This window comes from Rhinolophus sinicus, linkage group LG07 (genome assembly GCF_036562045.2).
Source record: "Rhinolophus sinicus isolate RSC01 linkage group LG07, ASM3656204v1, whole genome shotgun sequence".
In the NCBI taxonomy this organism is placed as follows: domain Eukaryota; kingdom Metazoa; phylum Chordata; class Mammalia; order Chiroptera; family Rhinolophidae; genus Rhinolophus; species Rhinolophus sinicus.
The window spans coordinates 23571218-23592687 of NC_133757.1; the positions used below are offsets into that span (position 1 = coordinate 23571218).

The 21470-nt window shown below is 51.2% G+C and overlaps 1 protein-coding gene and 2 long non-coding RNA genes across 8 annotated transcripts in view; 2 read left to right on the forward strand and 1 right to left on the reverse strand.

Moving 5' to 3' along the window:
• Positions 1-1384, reverse strand: part of PAX2 (paired box 2) — an 88583-nt gene extending 87199 nt beyond the window's left edge. For 4 of the 6 annotated variants that reach the window (XM_074339185.1, XM_074339179.1, XM_019724919.2 and 1 more), the window contains exon 1: positions 1052-1384. Coding sequence is in view for 2 of the 6 variants with exons in the window: in XM_019724918.2 (XP_019580477.1) it covers positions 1052-1076 (25 nt within the window). In the remaining 4 variants the exon portion in view is untranslated. The remainder of the gene's footprint in view (positions 1-1051) is intronic. The other 2 variants (XM_019724918.2, XM_074339183.1) reach the window with 2 other exon arrangements.
• Positions 1-21470, forward strand: part of LOC141572907 (uncharacterized) — a 53672-nt gene that overhangs the window by 3357 nt on the left and 28845 nt on the right. The window lies entirely within an intron of this gene.
• LOC109443951 (uncharacterized) lies at positions 4258-8860 on the forward strand. Its single transcript, XR_002136761.2, has 2 exons — positions 4258-6102; positions 6846-8860. It is a non-coding gene; the product is annotated as an uncharacterized LOC109443951 (long non-coding RNA).

Here is a 21470-nt window from a genome sequence, read left to right on the forward strand (position 1 = left end):
CAGCGGGGACAAGGCCCCCAAGGGGGAATGGAGGTGGTCCAGGGACTGGGCCAAGAAACTAGAGGAAGGGCAGTGCTGAGGGTGGAAACTGGATTATCAGCTGAAAGAATTAGAACCTGAGTTGGTGAGGGGTGGAGGAGGGAGAGGGAGAGGAGGAAGGAGATTTGGGGGGGGAAAGGAGGAGTGATGCGAAAAGGGCCTAGACTTAGTCCTTGACCTCTGAAATTATTTGTAAACTATTGGAAACCTGATCCAACCCTCTCCTTCCGCACCAATCCAAAACTAAATTTGGATCCCTAGCCCCCCAACCCTGCACTACTCTGGGGCATCTAGTGGGCAGGCAGGTTGAGTTGGCAGGCCTGTAGGAGAACGGAAGGAAGGGGAAAAGAGAGATTGCAGCCCTCCACTCCCTTAGCTTTTTGGGTCCCCAATTGGGTCCCCTGGGGCCTACCATCCCTCCCTGTGTCCCAGGCCTCCCTTGAGTTGTTTATTTTGGGGGCAGAGCCCTCACAACACATATATTAGGCATATATATCTATACTAGCACTTACACTTTGGCTTCTACTTAAATACACAAGATTCTCACACGTGCACACAGCATGTCCCCACCCACTAGCACACATGTACACACACCCACATGTCATTTCCACTAGAAACTAAAGCCTTCCCAGTGCACCCAACTTGGAGGAAGTTGTGCAAAATACTTATACAAACTATGTGTATGAACATCATGCCTTTGGGACTCTCAAGCCTGAGTGAAAGTGGAAAGACAAAGTCTTAAATGAACAACAGAAAGGAGAGGCCAGATTCTGCAAAGAGACCAAGAGAAGTTGTAAAACTTACGTTTTCTGGGTGGAAAGTTTTTAGTAGATTTAGAGGACATTGTGAGGGAAAGCCCAGGAGGCCCCAGCGGTGGGAAGAGGCCCCAGAGCCCAGTCCCCAGTGGTTACAAGGGCCCCACCAGGCAAGCAAGGAGTGGAGTCCGCCCTCAGCTTGGTCGTCCCCATCCTTCTCAGCCATCCCTCTTGCCTGTGTCACTCCCCGCGCTCACCTGCCCGGCCCGCGCGCTGTTCCATACTCTGCTCCCCCTCGGTTGCCGTGTGGGCCTGGGTCTCGCTTCTCCGCTCCTCTGTGGCGGGACAGCGCGTCTCGCTTTTGCCGCGGCCGCCGGGAGATCTGGGCGCAGCCACCCAAGACCGAGAGGCTCAGATAACCCAGGCTGCCCGCTCCGCCGGCTGTGCGCTCCGCTCGCGCCCGCGCTCACACAGCCGGTTGCGCGGCGGCACAGCCACGCGCGGGGGAGCCCCGGGCTCTCCGCCGGCGCACACGCATGCACACGCCCCCAGGCCCCAAGCCAGCCGCAGGCAAGCGACACCCGCGCTGCCAGAGGCATCAAAAGACCGAATCCCGAGCCTAGACGACAGCACACCCTCTTACCCCACCCCCTCTTCTTCACTGTCACACGCTCCCCGTCAGTCTACGGCCTCGCTTACAGGGACGCCTTCATTCTCATGCAGTCCCCAACTTTGTGTGGCTCCCCTTCCCCGCGACTCACAGCACTCGCCCCATCCTACTTTCCCCACCATCAAGCTCCACAACCTGCCACACACACGTGGGTCTCAGCGTCAGGTTCCAAGATCCCTACCCATGCACCCAACTTTCTTGGTCCACACATTTGCTCCTTGGAGGGCCCTCTCACGAATACATTGCCGAAGTGCTCACTAAATCCCTCCGAAGCTCTTTTGTTCTGGATTTTTTAAAAACTCAGAATAAAATGAAAAGTCCTGGCTCCCTTGCCTTAAGGGTCCTACAAGCGAGAATAACCAGACCCCTGCTAACTCCCGCCGCACTCAGGTGACCACCTGCTTGAGACACACCATTTCACAATATTCTGGTCCTCTCACCCCGTTTCTGGGACCCTCAGGTTCTCACCCTAAGTACACTCCTGCTCTTTCATCCCTGATCCAAGTTTCCCCTTAGCCTTGCCCACATCATGTTCTTTCAATCTGGAATTTACACCTCTCACCACTTTGTCACAAATTCTCCCTCAAACCTCTAATACACACCACTTTCTCACATGCACCCTCTTGTACTCCTACTTGTTACACACACATACCTCTCAAGCGCTATTGCTCCCACTTCTACCCCCCCCACGGACCCCCTTCTCACTGTCCTACTTTATACTCCCTACCACTTGCCCTAGGCCTTCCATTTTCACACAGCTTTGCTCACATGTGCTGAGTAACACTGAGAGGCTGTCAAGGAAAGTGCCCCAGTGTGCAGACAGGGGGCTGTGGCTGGCCCCATCTCCATGTTGTATACACGCACCTCCAGGCCCCAGGCAGAAAGGCACCAAGGCAAGGAGCAGAGCCCAGGTCCGTGGGGCCCCCTGAGTCCACTTAGGCTAGGAACTGGAGTTCTTCATTGGAAGGCCCATCCACTTATGCTGAAGTTCTTCTAGAAAGATTGTACAACTAGGGACAGGAAGCTGGAGGGGCACAGGAGCCCAGAGGCAAAACCTATGTCATAGTTCCCCACCTTAAATTTTTAAAATCTTCCTACAGGCACATGAATTTCTACCGTTTCAGGCAAATCATGGCCAAATTATCACCTCTCCAACTATTTGTGATTTAAAACATCAGACTTTGCCAGTTCCCCCACCTTTTTTAAATCAGTGATTTTCCAATTTAGGAGCACAAAACTTAAAAGCACTCTCATGTGGTTCTTCCACTGCATACACGTGTGATGTTCACACACATAGTTAGCCTTTCTGTCACCTACTCAGAACCACACCCAGTCACACACAAGGGCCACCACCCCGCTGAGTCACACCTTCACTGCAGAGCTCTTTGTGCCTTTGTTACCTCTTCTCTAAAGTAGTGGTAATAATCCTTGCCCTTCTCACAGGTTTCTCACAAGATAACTTGTGTGGAAGTGATTTATAAAATGTGAAGTGTGACCACAGACACATTCGTTACTCTTGCTCAGAGGCAGGAACTGAGACCCAAAGTTCCTGACACACATAGCAGAGAGGCACTCACTGGGGAACCAAGTGTTTTGAACTGGGGTCACACACACTCAGCTCAGTGTCCCTGCCTGCTCCTGAGCCAGCTCGTCACAGTTACCTGAACACAGGGCCCAGGGTTGGGGCAGTGCCAGGGCTGAGGCCTAGGCTCAGGGGAAGGCAGCTGAGGCCATTGTGCTAAGCAGCCTGTCGCATACCAGAGGGACCAAGAGGAGGAAAGAGCTTTCTTAGCTCTTGGCTCTGGTACTCTTAGAGCCTTGGGGACTCCAGAAGCCTGCAAAGTGATGCCAGTCGCAGGGCTCAGCGCCATACCTCAGCCTCCCTCCAGCCTCCTTCCTCAGGCTCTGCGTCTCTTTGTCTTCAGCCCTCACCTTGTCCCACACTGTCTCTCGGGCCCTTTTGCTCATTGCCCGCCCCATTGATTGAAAGTCTCTCTCAGGTTCTCCAAGGAGTCCCAGGAAAAATGATCCGCCAGCCTATTGATTCTTCATTAGAATTACATTTTCACGTGTGCTAAATTGGTTTTAAAAGCTTTTTCTGTTGTTATTGTCTTGTCAGACCCTGCGGTCTAGGGCAAACCAAGTTTAAACGTTGTGGCTTCTTAGGGTGAAAAAAAAATCACCGGACCTAGGTCTGTGATTACTTGCTTTCCTGCCATATTGTTGTCAGGATGACAGTTGTGATTTGGTTTAAGTATCTTTAGGAAAAGGGCCTTGCAGGAGACTGCTGAGTTCAGGCTGGGCCTGGCGGGTGTGGTGGGTATGTGTGGAGAGGGCTCCGAAGCTCCTGGAGGAAGCCCACCAGAGCAGTTTTTCTTTCCTTGAAAATTAAATTTAGCACTTGAACCTGTGTTAATTGCTTCTGGGACAAGAGAAAAGGTGAAAGTTTTAAAAATCAGTTTTATTTTTTCCCTACGCTTCCAGATTTAATAGAAGAGAAATAGAAAACCCAACCCCACTTATTCTAGCTTCCTCCCCTTTCTCCTAAATAGCTGGGGAGATGTCAACCCTTCACAAGGTGCTGAGGGAGAGGTTGCAGCCTCCCGCTTGGTAGCAGGTGAAATCCCAGTCACAAGGATACTTTTAATCATTACACTTTGTGCTGGGGAGGAATGAACCCAAATGAGGGGGAAGGAGCGGGAAGAGAGGTAGAGACTCCCATAGAGATTGGGGTTTTGGGATTTTGGGGTACCAGACTAGGGGAGACAGGGTTGGGGGGACAACCAGGGACAGTGTGAGAAGCAGAGGACAGAAAAGAGTGAAAGGAAGGAAGGAAGACAGAAGGAAGAAAGAAGGAAAAAAGGGAAAAAGAGAGGGAGAAAAGGAAATGTACAGAGGAGGGGGAAGAGAAAGAAAGAGGGAAATAGACCAAGGCAGGCAGAGAAGTAAAACCCCAGGGGGCTGCCAGCCTTCAGCCCCCACCCTCCTGGCCTGGCAGCGGGGCAGGCCTTGCTGGGAAGTGGGCACTGGGCGGCGGCTGAGCCCAGGCAGGAGAGCCGAATGTCTCTATGATGTGTTTATCCCCTAATCAGTTCATTAGTTATAAACAACATGACATTAGAAGTTAGGAGGCAGTTGATATTAATTTTTATTTAACTAGTTGATGTTTAATCCGTCACGCCAGGCTGGGTAGCAGCGAGAAAGATCTTCCTGACACAAAACCAGTTAGAACTTCATAAGGCGCAATCAGTGTCCGCGCGTTGAAACAAACAAGAGAGACAGAGACAGAGAGACAAAGAGAGACACAGAGAGACGGAAGCAGCCCCGCCAGAGACAGAGCGGGAGAGGCGAGCGGGGAGAAAGCTAACCCCGGGCGAGGACTGGGGGAAATCAGCTAGAAAAATTGAGAACGCATAGAGGTCGGCTGGGCGAAGGGATGGCAGCCCCGAACTCGGGCTTGAGCCCAGCACGGCCCCACGCAATAGTGAGGGGTCGCGACGGACGCCCTAGGAAGGCCTGGCCTGGGCAGTAGCAGGGCTGTCGGTCAGGGCCCTGCCAAGCCTCGCCGCTGCAACCATTAGCGCCTTCCGCGGTGACCAGTAGCAAGGCGGACCGCGGGGGGCTAACGTCCCAGCAAGCCGAGGCCCAGATTTTCGGAAACTGTCCCCTGAGGGCCCAGGTTCAAAGGCTGAGAACCCCCTCCGGTCCTGCTCCTGGAAGAGCGGGCGGGCAAGAGAGGGAAAGGGGGAAAGGCGTCGACTTTGTGCCCAGCGGCTCAAGTTTGACAAAGTTTGCAGTGATCAAAAGCCAGAGCAGGATGTGTGTGCTTGTGTTTTGGGGGTGCCCGGCAGTGGCGAAGAAGGAGGAAGTGAGAGACAGTCTGGGGATTCTGCAGGCGGCAAAGACTTTCTCCCGAGTTTGCCAGCGCCTCGACGAGCGTCGTGCGGGGCTCCAACTAGGGACCAGGCTGTATTGGTCGCAGGCTCCTCGGTGGCCGTGCCCGGCCAAGAGTCTGAGGTCCCCCTGGCTGGCCCGGGTTAGGCTCCTCTCAACCCCGCCCCCAAGCACTGGCGCTCGGCTTTTTCCACCTTCACTCCGGGCACCCGCCGGGCACTGGCTGGGTCACGGCTTCCTGCGCCCGCACGGGGGTGGGGGCGGTGCAGTAGTTTTCCGCCGTCGCAAAGGACACTGTTTGGAGGGGAAGAGGCATCCTGGCCCGCGCGCAGACTCAAGCCGAGCATCTCACAATTTGCATGTTAATCTGCCTCCACAGCGAAAAGGAAATCGCTGAAATTCCGAAGAAAATTGCCTCTCGCCAGCGGTTAATAGTTAACTCAGACGGGAAAGTTCCCAGGGAAAAGCGAAAGCCGGGACAAGAGGTTCAGGGGAGGCCGGGCCCCGACCTCTCCCCTCGACCCGCGTGCTCGGCCCGGCCCGCCTCCCCTCCTCGAGAGGCGCTTCCCTCACCCTATAATTAGCATCGTTTAGTTCACAAAACCCTTTCTGGGAGAAATCTGTTCCGGGGCTCGGTTCAGCACCTGATTCTGCCGGGTGAGGCGAATAAATCACTGCAGCGGCGGAGGCGGCGGGGGAGCCGGACCGAGCCCGCCAGACTGAGGCCGCCGGGAGAACGAAAAAGTGAGAAAGAGGCGGAGGAGTCAGGAAAAAATGATGTAGGGAGATGGCACAACGGGACAGCGAAGGACCCTGGAAGGGAGACCCCCCCAAAAAGAGAGGGACCCAGAGGCAGAGAAGGGGCCAAAATAGAAGAGGGAGATACGGGAAAAGATGGAGAGAAGAGAGGCAGAGAGAGTGGGAAAGAAAAGGGAACGAAAAGAAAGGAAAAATGAGGAGGGGTTAGAGAAGTTAGAGAAGAAAGAAGAGCGAGGAGGGAGATTAAGGAGGAGACAAAAGAATAAAGAAAAGAAAACCAAAAGAGCAAACGCTTTGTTTATCTACAAAAACTCCCCTGCGAGGCTCAGCAGTGAAAGCGCGCCCGGCGGCGGCCAGGGCTCGTGCACAAGGGCCGCAGACTCGGGGGCCCTGGCGGGAGCGAAGCCTGCGTCCTGGGGGCTCTAGGCTGGATCGGGCGCAGAACCCGACTCCGAGTAGAAGTTCCAGGGCGCGGGGCGCACAGGAGTAGTACGTGCTCCTGTAAGGAATGGTGTTTGTGTGTGGGTGTCATTCTGGATCCGTGGCTGGGGACGGGGATGAGTAGATAAAAGGCGCGAAGCTCTCTCTTGGGAGCCAATTGGGTACCTGGGACTTCCTGCCCGGGAGCTACGGCAGGCGGAGAGCGGAAGGGAGGGCTTCGGCCACCTTAGCACAGACCCCCCCACACACCAGCGCCTTCCTCCCCACCAAAGCCCCCTCTTTTGCAGGGCCTCGGAGAACCCACCCCCCACCCTCTGCAAGTTCCCAGCACCTGGGGGCGCGCCCAGAAAAAGCTGCGAGAAAAAAAGTAACGCAGCGAGAACCGCGACCGGGTGCCAGTGGAGGGCGCATTTCCTGAACCTCCTCCCAGCGGTGACAGAGAAGCGCGACGCAGATTCCGCTGGCTCTAGGGGCCAGGCCCCACACTGGGCTGCCCGGGCCTGAGACTGGGGAGGAGAAAAGGAAAAGAGAGGAGAAAGCGGGGAAGAGGGCGGGGGCGGTGCAGAAGAGAAGCAGAGAGGAATGCAAAATGGAAATATGGAGGCAAAGGAAGGAGCCAGGGTGAATGCGAACATCTCCTGTCTGGTCTGATGACGTCTCTGCGTGGACAAGGGTGGGAGCGCCCCCTCCCTGGTCTCACTCATTTCCAGCCCCTGTGCTCTGGCTCCCCCAGGATGCCGGGCTGAAGGCTGAGACCCAACCTGGCTGAAGGAGGCCTCTGTGCCTGTGGGACCCACCCATGGTGAGGAGCTGAAAGCATCCCTACCTGTCAGGCAGCCCCTGGGAGGACAAATGCCCCGAAATTTTCCAACCTTTGGGACTTCTGGGGCAATGGACACACACTCTGTTTTCCTTTCCCCTTCTTCCCTCCCCCTCTTGCCTTGTCCAGCCACAGAGCTGGACTAGAGGAGGAGGGAGGGGGGAAAGACCTCCAGGAAGGAAATGGGCAGTCCAGTCAATTCCTACTTCTGCAAGGAGACAGAATGAAACTGATACCTAGATCAGAATCTGTTGGGCTGAGGAAATTGGGAAGACAGCAAGCAAGCTGGGCCAGTTCCCAGGGCACCAGTCAGTCAATAAACCTGGGTCAGCTCTGGGATGGACACTGGGCTTACAGAGGTAAATCAGACACTGGCTCTGCTTTCAAGGAGGATATTACCTGGTGGCAAAGAGAGCTATAAACCAAGGAACTCTGCAAAGTGTCAAGTTCTGGGCTGGAAGGGTGACTGGGATACAGGGAAACACAAATGGGGGAAGTCAGAGAATGCTTCATAAAGGGGGTGGGGTCTTGCAAGATGATTGATGTGCACTAAGTGCAGGGGACAGCTGGGTAACATAGTCCTAGGCAGAAGGAAACCAGGAGCAAAAGCATGGGGAGGGGGCAACAACCCACCTAGTTGGGGAACTGTAAAGGATTCTTTGAGGCCAAAAGGGGGTGAGGCAAGGGAAATAAGGTTGGGAGGTGGGCATGGCCTAGATCAAGGAACACTTTTGCTAAGGAGTTTTGATTTACTCCTTTAGGCCATGGGGTACCATCGAAGGATTTTAAGCAGGGACGAGAAGAGATCTGATTTGGAGGGGAAAGACCACTCTAGAGGTGTGGACAGTGGGCCTGGAGGTAGAGAGAATAGCAGAGACTGGGAAAACAGTCTCAGCAAGAGAAGTGGGTCTTAAAACAAACCAAAAAAAGCCCAAGGGAGATAGAGAAGAGAGGATGAATGTGAGAGGTGGAGGCTGGGTGGTCTGGACTAGGGCAGATTTTATGTGTGTGTGTGTGTGTGTGTGTGTGTGTTGTCGATGAGATGATAAATTAAGGTCCATTGTTCTCTGGGTAACTTTAGTATCAACTCTGGCCTCTCCCCTCTCCTTACATCCTCTCCCCTCGCAAACCCTCCCCTCTGTAGTGGTTACTAAATATGTCTGGAGGCAACACCTTCTCCCCACCTCATGCACCCTTACTAGGCCATCTCATAGAACAATGCACACTACAGAAGGGGATAAGTTCTCACCAACCCCAACACAGAGAGAGCAGCACCCCAAAAGTGAAAAATAGAGTCAGGTAATCCTGAGGTAGACACCACCTTTCTCAGACCTAAAACGTACTGGTTATATGGGACTTTGGACACATCCCTTGAACCCACTGTGCCTAAGTTTCTTCATCTGTAAAATGGGGACAAGAATATCTGCCTTATGGACTTTTTGGGTCGTATTAAACAAAGGGTATATTAACCCCTGATACATAGGTATTTGACCACATCAGTTCATTCTCCATGCCCATCCCAGGCCCAGACCTCTGCATACACAGATTGAGCATTGTTTTCTGTGCAGTAACAGGATGTGGGGAGAATAAAAGAGTAGGAATAGAGAGACACTTTGGAGAAATCAACATAAAGAAACTGAGGCATACAGAGTTTTAGTAACTTGTCTATAATCACACAGCCAGTAGGTGGCAAAGATAGGATCTATACCCAGATACTGCCTTCATAATCTACACTCTTAAGCACATGCTATACTATATATTCCTCATGCCCAAAGAAAGGGCCATCAGAGGGAGAAGAGACTGGCTGTGGCTCAGATGTTAAGTGGGTCTGAGCGGACTCCTCAGGGCATCCATTTGGTGAAACCCAGGAGCCTTCCTCCCCTCTCTCTCTCAGATCCTAACACCAGCCCCCTTTCACCACCTCTGTGCTCTTTTCTCTGCCTATGGCCTCTGAGTCTGGGATCTCAGAGCTGGCTCCCGTGATCAACCAGCCAATTCTATTTGGCTGCAGGGCCTCCGGCCCTCTCCTGGCCCTGCAGGAAGTTTGAAGCCCCACCCTAAGAGCTGTCATTTGTATTGGGAGACTCTGATTTTTCCCAGCCGGGCCTTGTCTCTCTCCATGGGCCTCAGGTTTTTCCAGCTTCCAGGCCTGCATCCTCTCATTATGGAGTGGGATGGGGATTACTTTCATGCCTCATCCCAGCTGGACTCAGCTTCTGATCAGGCCTGGATGGAGCCTGAATCCTCAACACCAGCCACAGACAATAATTTCCTGGACTGTTTCTAATGCCCCACACATGGGCCTGACCTGAGCTCTCCTTCCCCATACAGATCCACATGAGCTGGGCCAAGGTGTCCTGGGAACTGCAGAGGAGCACAAAGGACCCTACTTTTGAGTGCATTCTCTCTTCTGACTGCTTGGGGTCCACACAACAGGCACCAAGGCTGTCCTCAGAATTGACCTCACTGTGACCAGAGAGCTGCTCATCCCCTGTATGCTGGAATCATCCTATAGTCCCTCCTTTCTCTAGGCCCACAGAGGTCTTTCCCCCCTTTGGGTAGGAGTTATCTTTGCCAAAAGACGGAAGTTGAAGAAGTTCTGGAATGATCCAGGTCTGTGGAGACTGTCTGTGCTGTCTTTTAACCCATCCAGGTAGATGGTGCAGGAATGAATATGTGTGTGTGGGGTGGGGGAGGGATCTGGGCCTATATTTAGAGGGGTTTCATTTTGACTGGAATTTAACCAATTCTACACCAAATGGCCTCTTCTAAATGACCTGGAGTTCTTCAAAATAGTCACTATAGCCAGCACCATGGAGCAAAACCATTTATGGGCTTCTTTTAGGTGTCTGCCTTCCTGGTTTGCAGCCTAGTCTTTTGAAAATCTTCCTTCAAGATGGACAGGGTATTAGGCAATATGCCAAATCATTCAGACAAGACACTAGGATGAAGGTGACTGGATGGATGTAAATTAGAGAGAGGAGCTTTCTCTTTTGCCGCCTCCTTCCTCCCCCAACTCCTTCCCCACTTCAAGGAAAGGTGTTGTGTATGGGAGGTGTGGTGCTGCCCGTAGCATCCTCAAAGCAAATATATTCCCTCCCAAGGACAAATTACTCTCTAAATCGTAGTTTCCTCATCTGAGAAGTGGGAAACTCATCCCTTCTGTATGGGGAAATGAGAGAGTTAGAGCGCCCAGCACCGCACCTGGCACACAATAGGGACCCCTATATATGTCCTTGTTAATATCTTATGCCTTTAAATGAGCCAGCACTGCGTCAGTCACAGCCTGGGGGATGGTGTTCAGGGGCACTCCTCAACACCTGTGGGAGCTGGGTGCTGTAAGGGTTGGCTTCCTGGGACACCACCGCACTTCTGGGTTCCGGGGCTGCGGATACACTTGTCTCTTCCGCGCAGAGCCGGACGCTCGGCGGCGCCGGTGCTAGGGCCAGGCGGCGAGGTTGGACCGCCAGTCGGATTACGCGTAGGGGTGAGGGGTGCGGAACACGCGCAGGGAGACTTGGCAGCTTCCAGCTGGCGGCCAAATAGCGCCTGGCTGCCGCCGCCGCGAAGCCCGCCGGGCTTGGAGCTGCCCCCGGGCCCGCGAGTCCTCCGCGCTCTGAGCGCGCTTGCCCACGGCCCGCCCCGCCCAGCGTGCCATGCGGCGGCGCTCTATTAATAATCATAAACCCCCGCTCACCCTCCTCTTAAAATTAATAACTCTGTAATTAGAGTCATTTCGGAAGCCTCCTCAGCCGCCGAGGCCGGCCGGGGCGCCGGCCGCCCCGCGCGACGGGCAAAAGGGAGGCGGAGGCCGGGAGCGGTGGCCACGGCATCTGCAGGTACAGAATGAGAATTAAAATCTCTCTCAACAATCCAATACACTTTTTATCAGCCATCTATCTGAGAGCGGGGCCCATTCATCATCCGAGGCATTCTCCCTGAAAACAAGACCCATTCAGATTTTATACAAATTATCATATTTATCATCGTCTCCAACTCAGGAGTAACATCTCCGCAAAGTGTCTGCCGTCTCCCCGGGGAGCCGCGCGTCTCGGAGCGCCCGAGTGCCCGCCCGGCAATTCCCCCGCCGAGCCCCCTCCCCTCACCCCTTCCCCCCACCTCCATAGCGGCCCCGTCTCTGGCCTTTGATCCCCTGTTTCTGCTTTCCCCCACCGCTCCTTCTGTTCTTCCTACTCGCTATCAATCTCTCTTTCTCTCTTCTCTCTCCTGCTCTCTTCTCTCTCCCCCTGGCCTTTGATCCTGGTCTCTCTGCTTTCCCCCTCCCTCCAACACGCTTCTCTCTCTCTCTCTCTCCCCCCCCCCCCTTCTTTCTTACTCCCAACATGGTCTCCAGGTCCTGGTCAGGTCTTCCCTCTCTCCCTCTCTTTCTCTCTGTTTCCATACCTGTCTCTCTGGGTCTTTGCTTTCTCCCCACCCAGCATTCCCACTTCCCTGCCAATTCCAAGACGCAAGAAGGGCTTTTTGTGACAAAACAGCTTGAGCCTCCCCCTCATGGACAGAGGAGGTGTTCCGCAGTGGAGCTCCCCAGGTTGATTCTAGGAGCCAGCTAGGGCCTATATCCAGTTTTAGGAAATGAAGCCTGGCCACACTAGACACACGTTCATGCCCATCACACACTAGAAATACACACAACACACAACACATACACACAGCCACACACATACCACACGGCCTCCACCACACACGCGCGCGCGCACACACACACACACACACACAGCTCTCCCAATACACAGAGCCCCCAATACACAGCCTTCAATACACCCCCCACACAGACTCTTAACCATACTCTTGTAGCCAATCTCTCTATACACATAGCCCCCCTTATACCACAGAGCCCCCTAATATAGACATAGCTACCTACCACACACATAGCCCCCCATACATACAGATGAACATAGGTGCAGGAAGGCGCACACAATCCAAACTCCCAGTGTACTGATATGCATTGTCTTCTCACCTCTTACCTAATTAGAATCCTCATCTCTCTCCTGGCTTTCTCTCTCAGCACAGACATACACTTTAGGCAGGCATAGGTCAGGCACCACCACCTCTAGAACAACTTCTGGCTTAGGTAGTGGAGTTTGCCTGGAACCAGCAAGATCTCAGCTGCCCCACCCAGCTACTAGGGGGCTCCATTTCCTCTGCACTGACACTCAGGGTTTAACTGGGACATTTCAGAAGGGGGGTTTATTCAGATTCTAAGGAGGGTGACGTTAGAAAAAGCAACAGCAAGAATGCTCAGAACATAGAAAGGCTTCTGACTCAAAAAGTAATCCGTAGGTGACTGCTTCCTTTCTAGGACTCAGTCCTGGGGGTGGCCCTGCTGGCCTCTCTGGGGGCAGCTAGACTCCAGCATTATATTGAAGTCCTCTCTGACCCATCCTCATTTTCCCCTCAAAAACCTGCCTCAGTGGGTTGCTGTGGAGGAGCCTACGGCTGTATCTCCTGTGGGCCGTTGGTCAGTTGATTCATGCATTCCTCAGTCATTAATTCAACAACCATTACTGAGTGTTTTCTCTGTGTCAGCTCTCTGCTTGACATGGAAATTACAGTGGTGGCAAAGAGCTACCTAGTCTCTCCCTCCACAGATTACAGTCTAGAGCACTGCTGTCCAATAGAACTTTCTGTGCTGGTTGCAAATGTTCTATATCTGCACTGTTCAAGATGATGGCCACTAGCCACATGTGGCAAGTGAGCACTCAAAATGCAGCAAATGTGATGGAGGAGCTGAATTTTAAATGCATTTGTTGAAATTTAAATTAAATTTTATTTGATTTAATTATTTCATTGTGGCTAATAGCTACTGTGTTGGCCAGCACAGGTCTCACGGGCAGGTTAGTCTCTATTTTGTTCAATGGGGCAGCATATATGTGAAGGAAGTCCCTCCCCCTTCCAGAGCTGTGGAAGGTCTGCGAGTGTGAGTGGAGGCGGGGTGTCTCTGAGCACAACTCCTCTTCCTGTTTGGACCACCAGTTCCCTACTGCCATAAGAATGCAACCCACCCACATGTGCAAGAACCATTCTCCTTCTAAAAACTGTAGATGAGTAATTCCCCACGAAAGAGTAACAATAGCATTTCTTGAGTATTTCTTGGCTACCAAACACAATTTATATATGCTATATCATAAGTCTTCCCTGGAGTTTATGAACCTAGATGCCTATGAGGGCAGGAAGGGTTGGGAAAACAACAGGGAGGGGGTTCTGGGGCAACTTGAAATGTCAAGGCCTCTCTAAAGTTTGTGATTGTCATGCATAAGTGGGGATCAGTGATGCCAAGTTGTCTGATTTTTAAAGAGCAACCAAGACTTTTGGTTTTTATTTGAAATGCACTGGAAACTGTTTAAACATTTTTCTTTAAACAATCTAACCGGGCAGATGATCAAGTAATGACGTGCAAGGATAGTCATGGCAGCTTTGTTTGCAGATTAGAAGTAATCTAAATGTCCACTAGTAGGAGCCTGGTTAAATGACTTATGACACATCTATTCAACAGAATACTAGGCAGCCTTAACCAAGAATGATGTGAATCTTCATATACAGATATGGAAAGATTTCCAAGGTAAATTAAGTGAAAAAGGAAGGTATGGAACAATGTGTAAGTTACCATTTGAGAGAAAAAGAAATACACACATACATGCATGCACACATTTGTACCTGTATAGACTAGCTCTGGAAAGACATAGGAGAAACTGGAAACAGGAGTTGCCTCAAGGAAGAGGGCAGGGGTGGAAGGAAGACTTAGTTTTCCCTTTATACCCTTCAGTATGTTTTGATTTTTGCCCTAACTGCATGATTTATGTATTTACAGTGTAGGCCTAGCTAAAGGCCAGCTATGGCCTATAGGCCACATGTTTATAACTCTTACCCTCATGGGGTGTCCTTTCGAGGTAGGTATTACTGGTGCCATTATACAGATGAGGAAGCTGAGGCTCATTTGGATTAAAGTTGCACAGTTGTTCAAGTTTATAAACTGCTTAGTGGTGAAGCTTCGATTCTAACTGACTAGGTCCTTCTGGCTCACTGCTTCTTTCCAGAAGACGGAGGAATAATGATGCTAATAAGATTATGCTGTCAACAACCATGTTTATTGGGAACTTATGTACCAGGTACTGTGATAAATATTTCAGTTTACTAATCCTTCTAACAACTTTATGAATTAGATACCATTATTACCCCATTTTACAGATGAGGAAGCTGAGGCAGAGAGGTTAATTAAGCTGCCCAGAGTTACACTGGCTAGGAAGTGCAGCTGAGATCCTTACCTGGGTATTCTAACTCCAGAGTTTGGTGCTTAACCATCTCAATGCACATAGAGAACTCCACAATCGATTGTTGCACTCCCAGTGGCTCATCTAAGAATGCTCTAGCACACCTCTCTGTGGCCTGCTATGAGTGTGCCCTGACCTGCATAGTGTGGACCTATGTACATGTCTATTTGTCCAAACACATCTGCACAGCTCCAAAGAAGATTCCCTTGGGGGACGGACTTCCTGTGTCCTCTTCTGTGGTGAGAAGAAATGGGTATCTCCCTGTTAGCAATGGGCCTTCAGATTCCTTGTGACCTGCTCTTTCTACTTATGCCCCTGCACTGCCCATAACTGAGAACAACCAGAGTTGCCTCTTTTCTCCAAGTAAATGTGAGAAAAGGGCCCAGGAACCCAGATATTAATAATACCAAGTGATTGTATAGCACTTTCTCTTTTGAGTCTTTTAACACCCATTGAGGAAGGCAGGGTTACTATTGCCTTTTTGTGGATGAAGAAACTGAGACTCACACATCACACACACATGTACAACCATGCACATACTTGTAAGAATTAAAAATACATTGTGGTACAAGTTAATCTGCTTATTCCATTGTCTCATTGCAATGTCTCTAAAGTCCCTGTCCCCATCTGGGGCGTGCACTACCCAGAGGCCCCAAGCTGGAGATGGAGAAAGACAGCCAAAGAACCACAGGAGTAAGGGCAGAACTATGGCCTTTGAACAAGAACTCACCCCACTGATGGCTTGAGTTCTATGGCTAACATTGTGGCTTAGTATGGTGTAGCTCTTTGTGCACAAGGACATGTGTATACTCCACAGGCTCTCAAAACACCAGCTTCTCACACAAGTTTCCCTTCCCTCACAACATCTTTGAACTGGAAGTCTAAAGATTCTCAACCTGTCCCCAATCCCCGCAGCCACAGGCCTAGATCCCTGATACAAGCCCCAACCCCAGCACGTGATTAAGAAAGAAGAAGCAGGCAGATATTGAGGGAGTATTCCCCCCACCAATGTGTCCATGGTAATGGCAAAACATAGGCTCTGGCAGAATCCAGAATTTTGGAGGGCCCAGGGTAGCCAGGGGCAGCCTTAGATGGGAATGGCAAATCTGGCAATTGATTGACAAACTAGGCTTCCCTTAGGGCATCAAGCATCACTTCCAAGGAATTTATTTAGCAAATACTTACAAGGTACTTGCTGTGTACTTGGAACTGTTGTTAGCACTTTATAAGAATGTTAGTTTCCTATTGCTGCTATAACAAATTATCACAAACTTAGTGATACTTAAAACACCACATTTATTATCTTACATTTCTTGAGTTCAGAAGTCTAAAACTCGGGGTTGGCAGGACTGTGTTCCTTCTGGAGGACCTAGGGGAAAATTAGTTTCCTTGCCTTTTCCAGTTTCTAGAAGCCATCCTCATTCCTTGGCTAATGGCTGCATCACTCTAATCTCTGCTTCTGTCCTCACATCTCCTTCTTTGACTCCGATAGTCCTGTTCCTTCTTAGAAGGACATTTGTGATGACATTGGACCTGCGTGGATAACCCAGGATAATCTTCTCATCTCAAGATCCTTCACACAATCACATCTTCAAAATCCCTTTTGCCGTGTAAGGTAACATATTCATAGGTTTCAGGGATTAGAATGTAGACTTTTCAGGGGGAGGAATCATTATTTTGCCCACCACAACGAGTTTTATAATAACTCATCTAATTCTAATAACAACTCTATGAGGTAGGTACTATTATTCTCTCCATTTTGCAAACCTGTGGGAATCTAAAGCAGTCACAGGTTGTTTGTCCAAGGTCATACATTTAGTACATGACAAAGCTATCATTCAGTCCCAAGTAGCCTGTCTCCAAAGTCTGTGCTCTTAACCACCACACTACAAGTATTTGGGGGCCTGATATAAACAGATGCTTTGTATCTCTACCTGCTGACACACACCCTCCACATACTCAGACATCTCACATAATTTCTGTGTGTTTTTCATACACATATCATACATATATACATGCCTTTCACATATGTGTATTCTGTTCACATACATATGCACTACAGATACCTGAATATACACAAAGTACCTGGACAAACCATTCACAAATATCCACCCTGCTCACATACAGTCACACTGCACACACATACACATGCTCTAAACACACACATACACATTTATGCACTCTCCCAGAACCTATGCATAAATACATATTCTCCACACATAGCAAACATATTATACTTTCTATGCTATTTGTACACACAAACATCCTGTGTTCACAACCACATAATGCCCTGTGATAGATTCACCTTGCATACATGAATAGAACCATGCAAACATATATTCCCTTTATAAACACATCTTGCAAAAAGATATATAATATGCCTGCAATGACATACATATCCTGTACATGAATAGACCATGTACACACATATACTCAGCAAATACCAATGTTGTCTAGACATGCACATCTTACCCACACATAGATTCTATGTATATACGTATATACCCTACATAGAAACTCACTTGACATACATACATCATATGAACACACACACACACACACACACACACACACACACACACAGTCCTTTCTCAATACATTTTATATGCACATCCTGCAGTTACAGAAATGAATATCCTATTCAGCAGCATGAATTCCATGCTGAATTATCTGATTTAATTAACACTTCACACACAAAAATATTCTTGCAGCCCTATCCAAGGTTTTCAGGTGCTTCCTCAGGCATTCCCCAACATTCGCTGGGGGTTCTCCCCATTTTCCTGGGGAGGAGGCTGAGGCTGGGGCGGGGCGGGGCTACCTCGGGGCCGCCCCTCCCCTCCCTTCCCGCCGCCCGCTGATGAGGTGTGATCAGCCCCCGGCTCGTATCCCTCAGCCCTAGCAGAAAAGTAGTTCCAATACCATGTTTGTTAACTAGGTTATCTAGGCTGTGGAAGATTTTAATGTTGAATTTTATAGCTTTACCACGCTCTGCCGTCCTTGTGAATATTGTAATATTGCATTTTTTACAAGTTACTCTTCTGTTAATGTTCCAGCTAGTAACTTTTATAATCCTCCTCAATGAAATTTTTTTGTATTCTTCCGCACCGTTAACCCCAATGGCGGCGCCTCGGCCCCTGGCAGGAGGCAGATACGAGATGAATTCCTCTTTAATCAGAAATAATAATAATAAAAACACACACGCGGCTCCGCTGCCTCTCACTCTGGCTTTCCTCGCCGCCGCCGCCTCTCAGGGCCGCTTGTGTGCCCTGCGGCCTAGGCCCCGGGTGGCTGCTGACAGAGCGAGGCTTGCACAGGACTAAGGCCCCCGCCCGCTTGGCCCATCTCGAACCCTCACATCTTGGGGTCTCCTTCCCCAACGCTGTGACTCCTGGAATCCGAGATTTTCTCTTGCTTCAACTCTTCAGCCCCCAGGGCACCCTCCCTCTTTTCCATTCCTGTTTCTGCCTTGTGTCTGCCTGTCTGGGCCTCTTCCTCGGCCTCTGCCAATCACTGTTTCTCCCTCTTTTGTCTTTACATGGGTCTCTGTCCTCTTTCTCTGAGGAGCTCTTCTTTCCTCTCTGCGTGCCCATCTCTGCCCTGCCTCTGTTGTGGATCTCTTCTTCCAAATGTCTAGGTTTTCTCTCAGGCTGTTCTCTTTTACACCACTTCAGCCTCTGCATTTCCTGTCACAACATCTTTCCCTTCTTCTTCTTTTTTTTTTTTTTTTGTTCTCAGAAGATCAGAAGCCATTTGGGGTGCAGAGTGGGGAGTCCTGGCGATGGGATGGACCCTGCTTAGTGAAATGAGGCTTTGGACTACGTTGGGGATGGGTTGGGATTGGGGGTACATTTGGAACCACTAGGGGAAGGAGTGTTAGAGAGGGTCCTGGTGGCTGTGGCCATGCAAACAGAAAGGTTGAGGGTGGGGAGGAAGAGGAGGCTGTCCAAGAGTTGGGGGTGAAGGCTAAGTCAGAAGGGCCTAGGTCCTGGGGCTTGGGGAGAGAAGCCAGCTGGCCAAAAGAGCCCTGGCTTAGTGTCAGACATACTCTTGCCCTGGTGTCCCCTTCTAATGTGAAAGATCCATCAGGTAAATAGGAAAAAATGGGCTTTACTTAGAGAGATGGGGGCTCCAGTGTGTGCATGCTTAGGTGCACGGGGTGAAGGACCTGTCTTCACTGATAACTGCTCAAGAAAGTATGATCCAAGACTACCGCAGACCACATGAGTTCCTTCATTCAGTCAACAAATATTTATTGAGCCTCCACTATGTGCCAGGCCCAGTGCTAGACCCATGGAACACAACGAAGAGTGAAATACAGTCTTTGACCTTGTGGAACTTATGGACTAGTGGAAGTGACAGATATTAATCAAATGATCACACAACTATATTTTTGCACACTGGGGTCCCTGCTAAGGATTTCGGAGATGGGGGAAGAGTACAACCCTGTGGCTTTCTGGAACCCTTTGTGGGTTGGGGGGTAGCAAATTGGACTCAGAGCCTGAGAAGGGCTCCATCTTCCTTCTCATGTTCCAGCTCCCAAGAAGGGGGAGGGACTCCTGCCCCAATTTTACAGAGGGCACAACTTAACTGAAGTGAGCTTTTATCAGCTGTTTTTCAAGACTCCATCCGGTCAGATTTCCCTGTGGTCTTCCAGATCTGACTACTAAAATGCTCTCCTCCCTCATCGTGCAGAGGGGATCATGGTCCCACACGTGAGAACAGAGGTGCCCAACATCTGGAAATCGGAACCCCAGCACAGCTGAACATCTGGAGCGCTAATCGCAGGAGCCGTGAGCGGCCCCGGAGATGGGGTCGGGGAAGGGGATGGAGGGGTGGAACAGCTCAGCTAGCAGGGTACTCGATGCCCCTGCCCTTGCGCCCCAACCCTCAATCCGGACTGGGCTGGGAATCCGCCTCAACGCAATGCTGAGTGCCGCCTCCGCCCCGCCAATGCCCTCGCGTGAACCCCCACCAGCAGAGCGCCAGGTCCGCTAGTAAGGGTTAATGACCCTGCGCCCACTCCTGCCTCCACTGAGGGCCAGGAGCGCGCAGGTGAGGGAAAGATTTTTAAACGACTACCAGGGGAGGGGAGAGCAAGAGGGACCAGAGGGGGAAGGGTGGGGGCGGGCGGGGCGGAGACGCCCGGCGCGCTTGTGCGGAGCGCCGAAGCTGCGAGCGCCCGCGACAGTAAAACATCTGTAATGTGCCATTCGCCGCTGCTCGCTGATTGCTCATGGATTAAAGATTAAAATCTCGGCTTTGGCAGATGGGGAGAGAGAGGAAACTCTTACGAGCACGTTTTGCATCTGCATTTCATTCTGCTCTGTTCCCTGCTCCACGCCTGGTGGCGCCTGCCCTACCCCGCCCACCCGGCTCCCCCTGCGCGGCCAGGCTGGGCCGGACCTCTCGGGCCACCGGTCCTCTTCCCGCCCTTCCTGTGGCTTGAGCCCTAGGCACTTGGACCCCCTCATCTCGTTCTCATCTGGGGCTCTCACCTCTGATCCAGCGTTAGTCACTTCCTACTCCCAACCAGACTCCAGGCACGACACGATGAACATCCCCAGAAAAGGGGTACACTCCATTCCACCGGCTGGGGGCGCCACCCACATGCCCTCGGTGTTAGGCTGCCTAACCCTGGCGAGTACCGAGGTCGGTTGGGCTGGGGCGCGGGAGGTGGCTCCAACCTTGGTAATCCTGGCCCTTGGAGATGATGAAAGTAATGGTGGTGAGGCCTGGTGGGCTCGCCTGGGCGGATGTGGCCCCTCTGCAGTGGAGGCAGAGAGTTGGGGATAGGAAAAGAGACGGGGCTCAGGAGAACTCTTGGGAACTTTTAGGGTCGGATGGGTACTCTTGGAACAGGGTCTGTTCTGGCTTTTAGATAATCCCTGTAAATGAGCCTGGGTCTGAACCACTGAGGAGATGAAACGTGTGCTCATGTGCTTAGGCACCTGGGGGCAGATCCACTGGCTTCTTCATTTTCCTCACCTCCCAGAGTGTGTCTCTGGCATCAAACCTTGTTGGGGAGGGAAATCCAGGCAGAGAGAACTAGAGACAAAGGACTGTCAGAAAAACAGACAAGTATTTGAGAAACGAAAACAGGAACAAAAGCTGCAGTGTAGTGTGGCAGATGTGAGTACCTGCATCTGGTGGGGGGGGGGAGAAGGCTGGGGAGGTGGCAGGAGGGGGTCCCTGCCTGGGTTCTCAGGCCCCAACTGGGAGGAGGAGGTTGGTTCAGGGTGAGCAGAAGAAAAGCTGAAGAAGGATGAACGAGAGGAGGGTCGGTGTGGCAGATGTAATTAATTACTACATATTAAAATGTTTGTTTACAGAGATGAACAGCGGCCAGAGGTCTGATGGTAATTAATTCACAGCATTTCTCAGCCCTCTTTGAGCCCAAACCCCTCTGGGAGGTGTAGGGGTGGACTGGTCTGGGTGAGGTGCTGGCTTGCTCTTGCCCGCCTCTCCCCAGGGACTGGAGCCCACATGCACACACTTGGGGAAACGGAGGCCAGAGATGATTAGTGATTAGCTCAAGACCACCAGTTTAGTCAGTGATGGAGCCAAGACTGTAGCCCCTGTTTTTTTCCACCTGGAAAGGTATTCAAGGCCAAAGGAACACTGAGGAGATGGTGATCTTGGGCTGCGATGATAACAGAGAGGGCAGAAAGGGGAATTAGAGCTGAAGTAAGGGCTTGGGAAGGAGACAGACTTAGGGCCCATCACAGAGAGGGGACCAGAGGTCCCCTTACTCTGGAGAGGTGAGGTGGGGCAGCATGATTATCAGAAAGCAGCTCCTCCCCGCT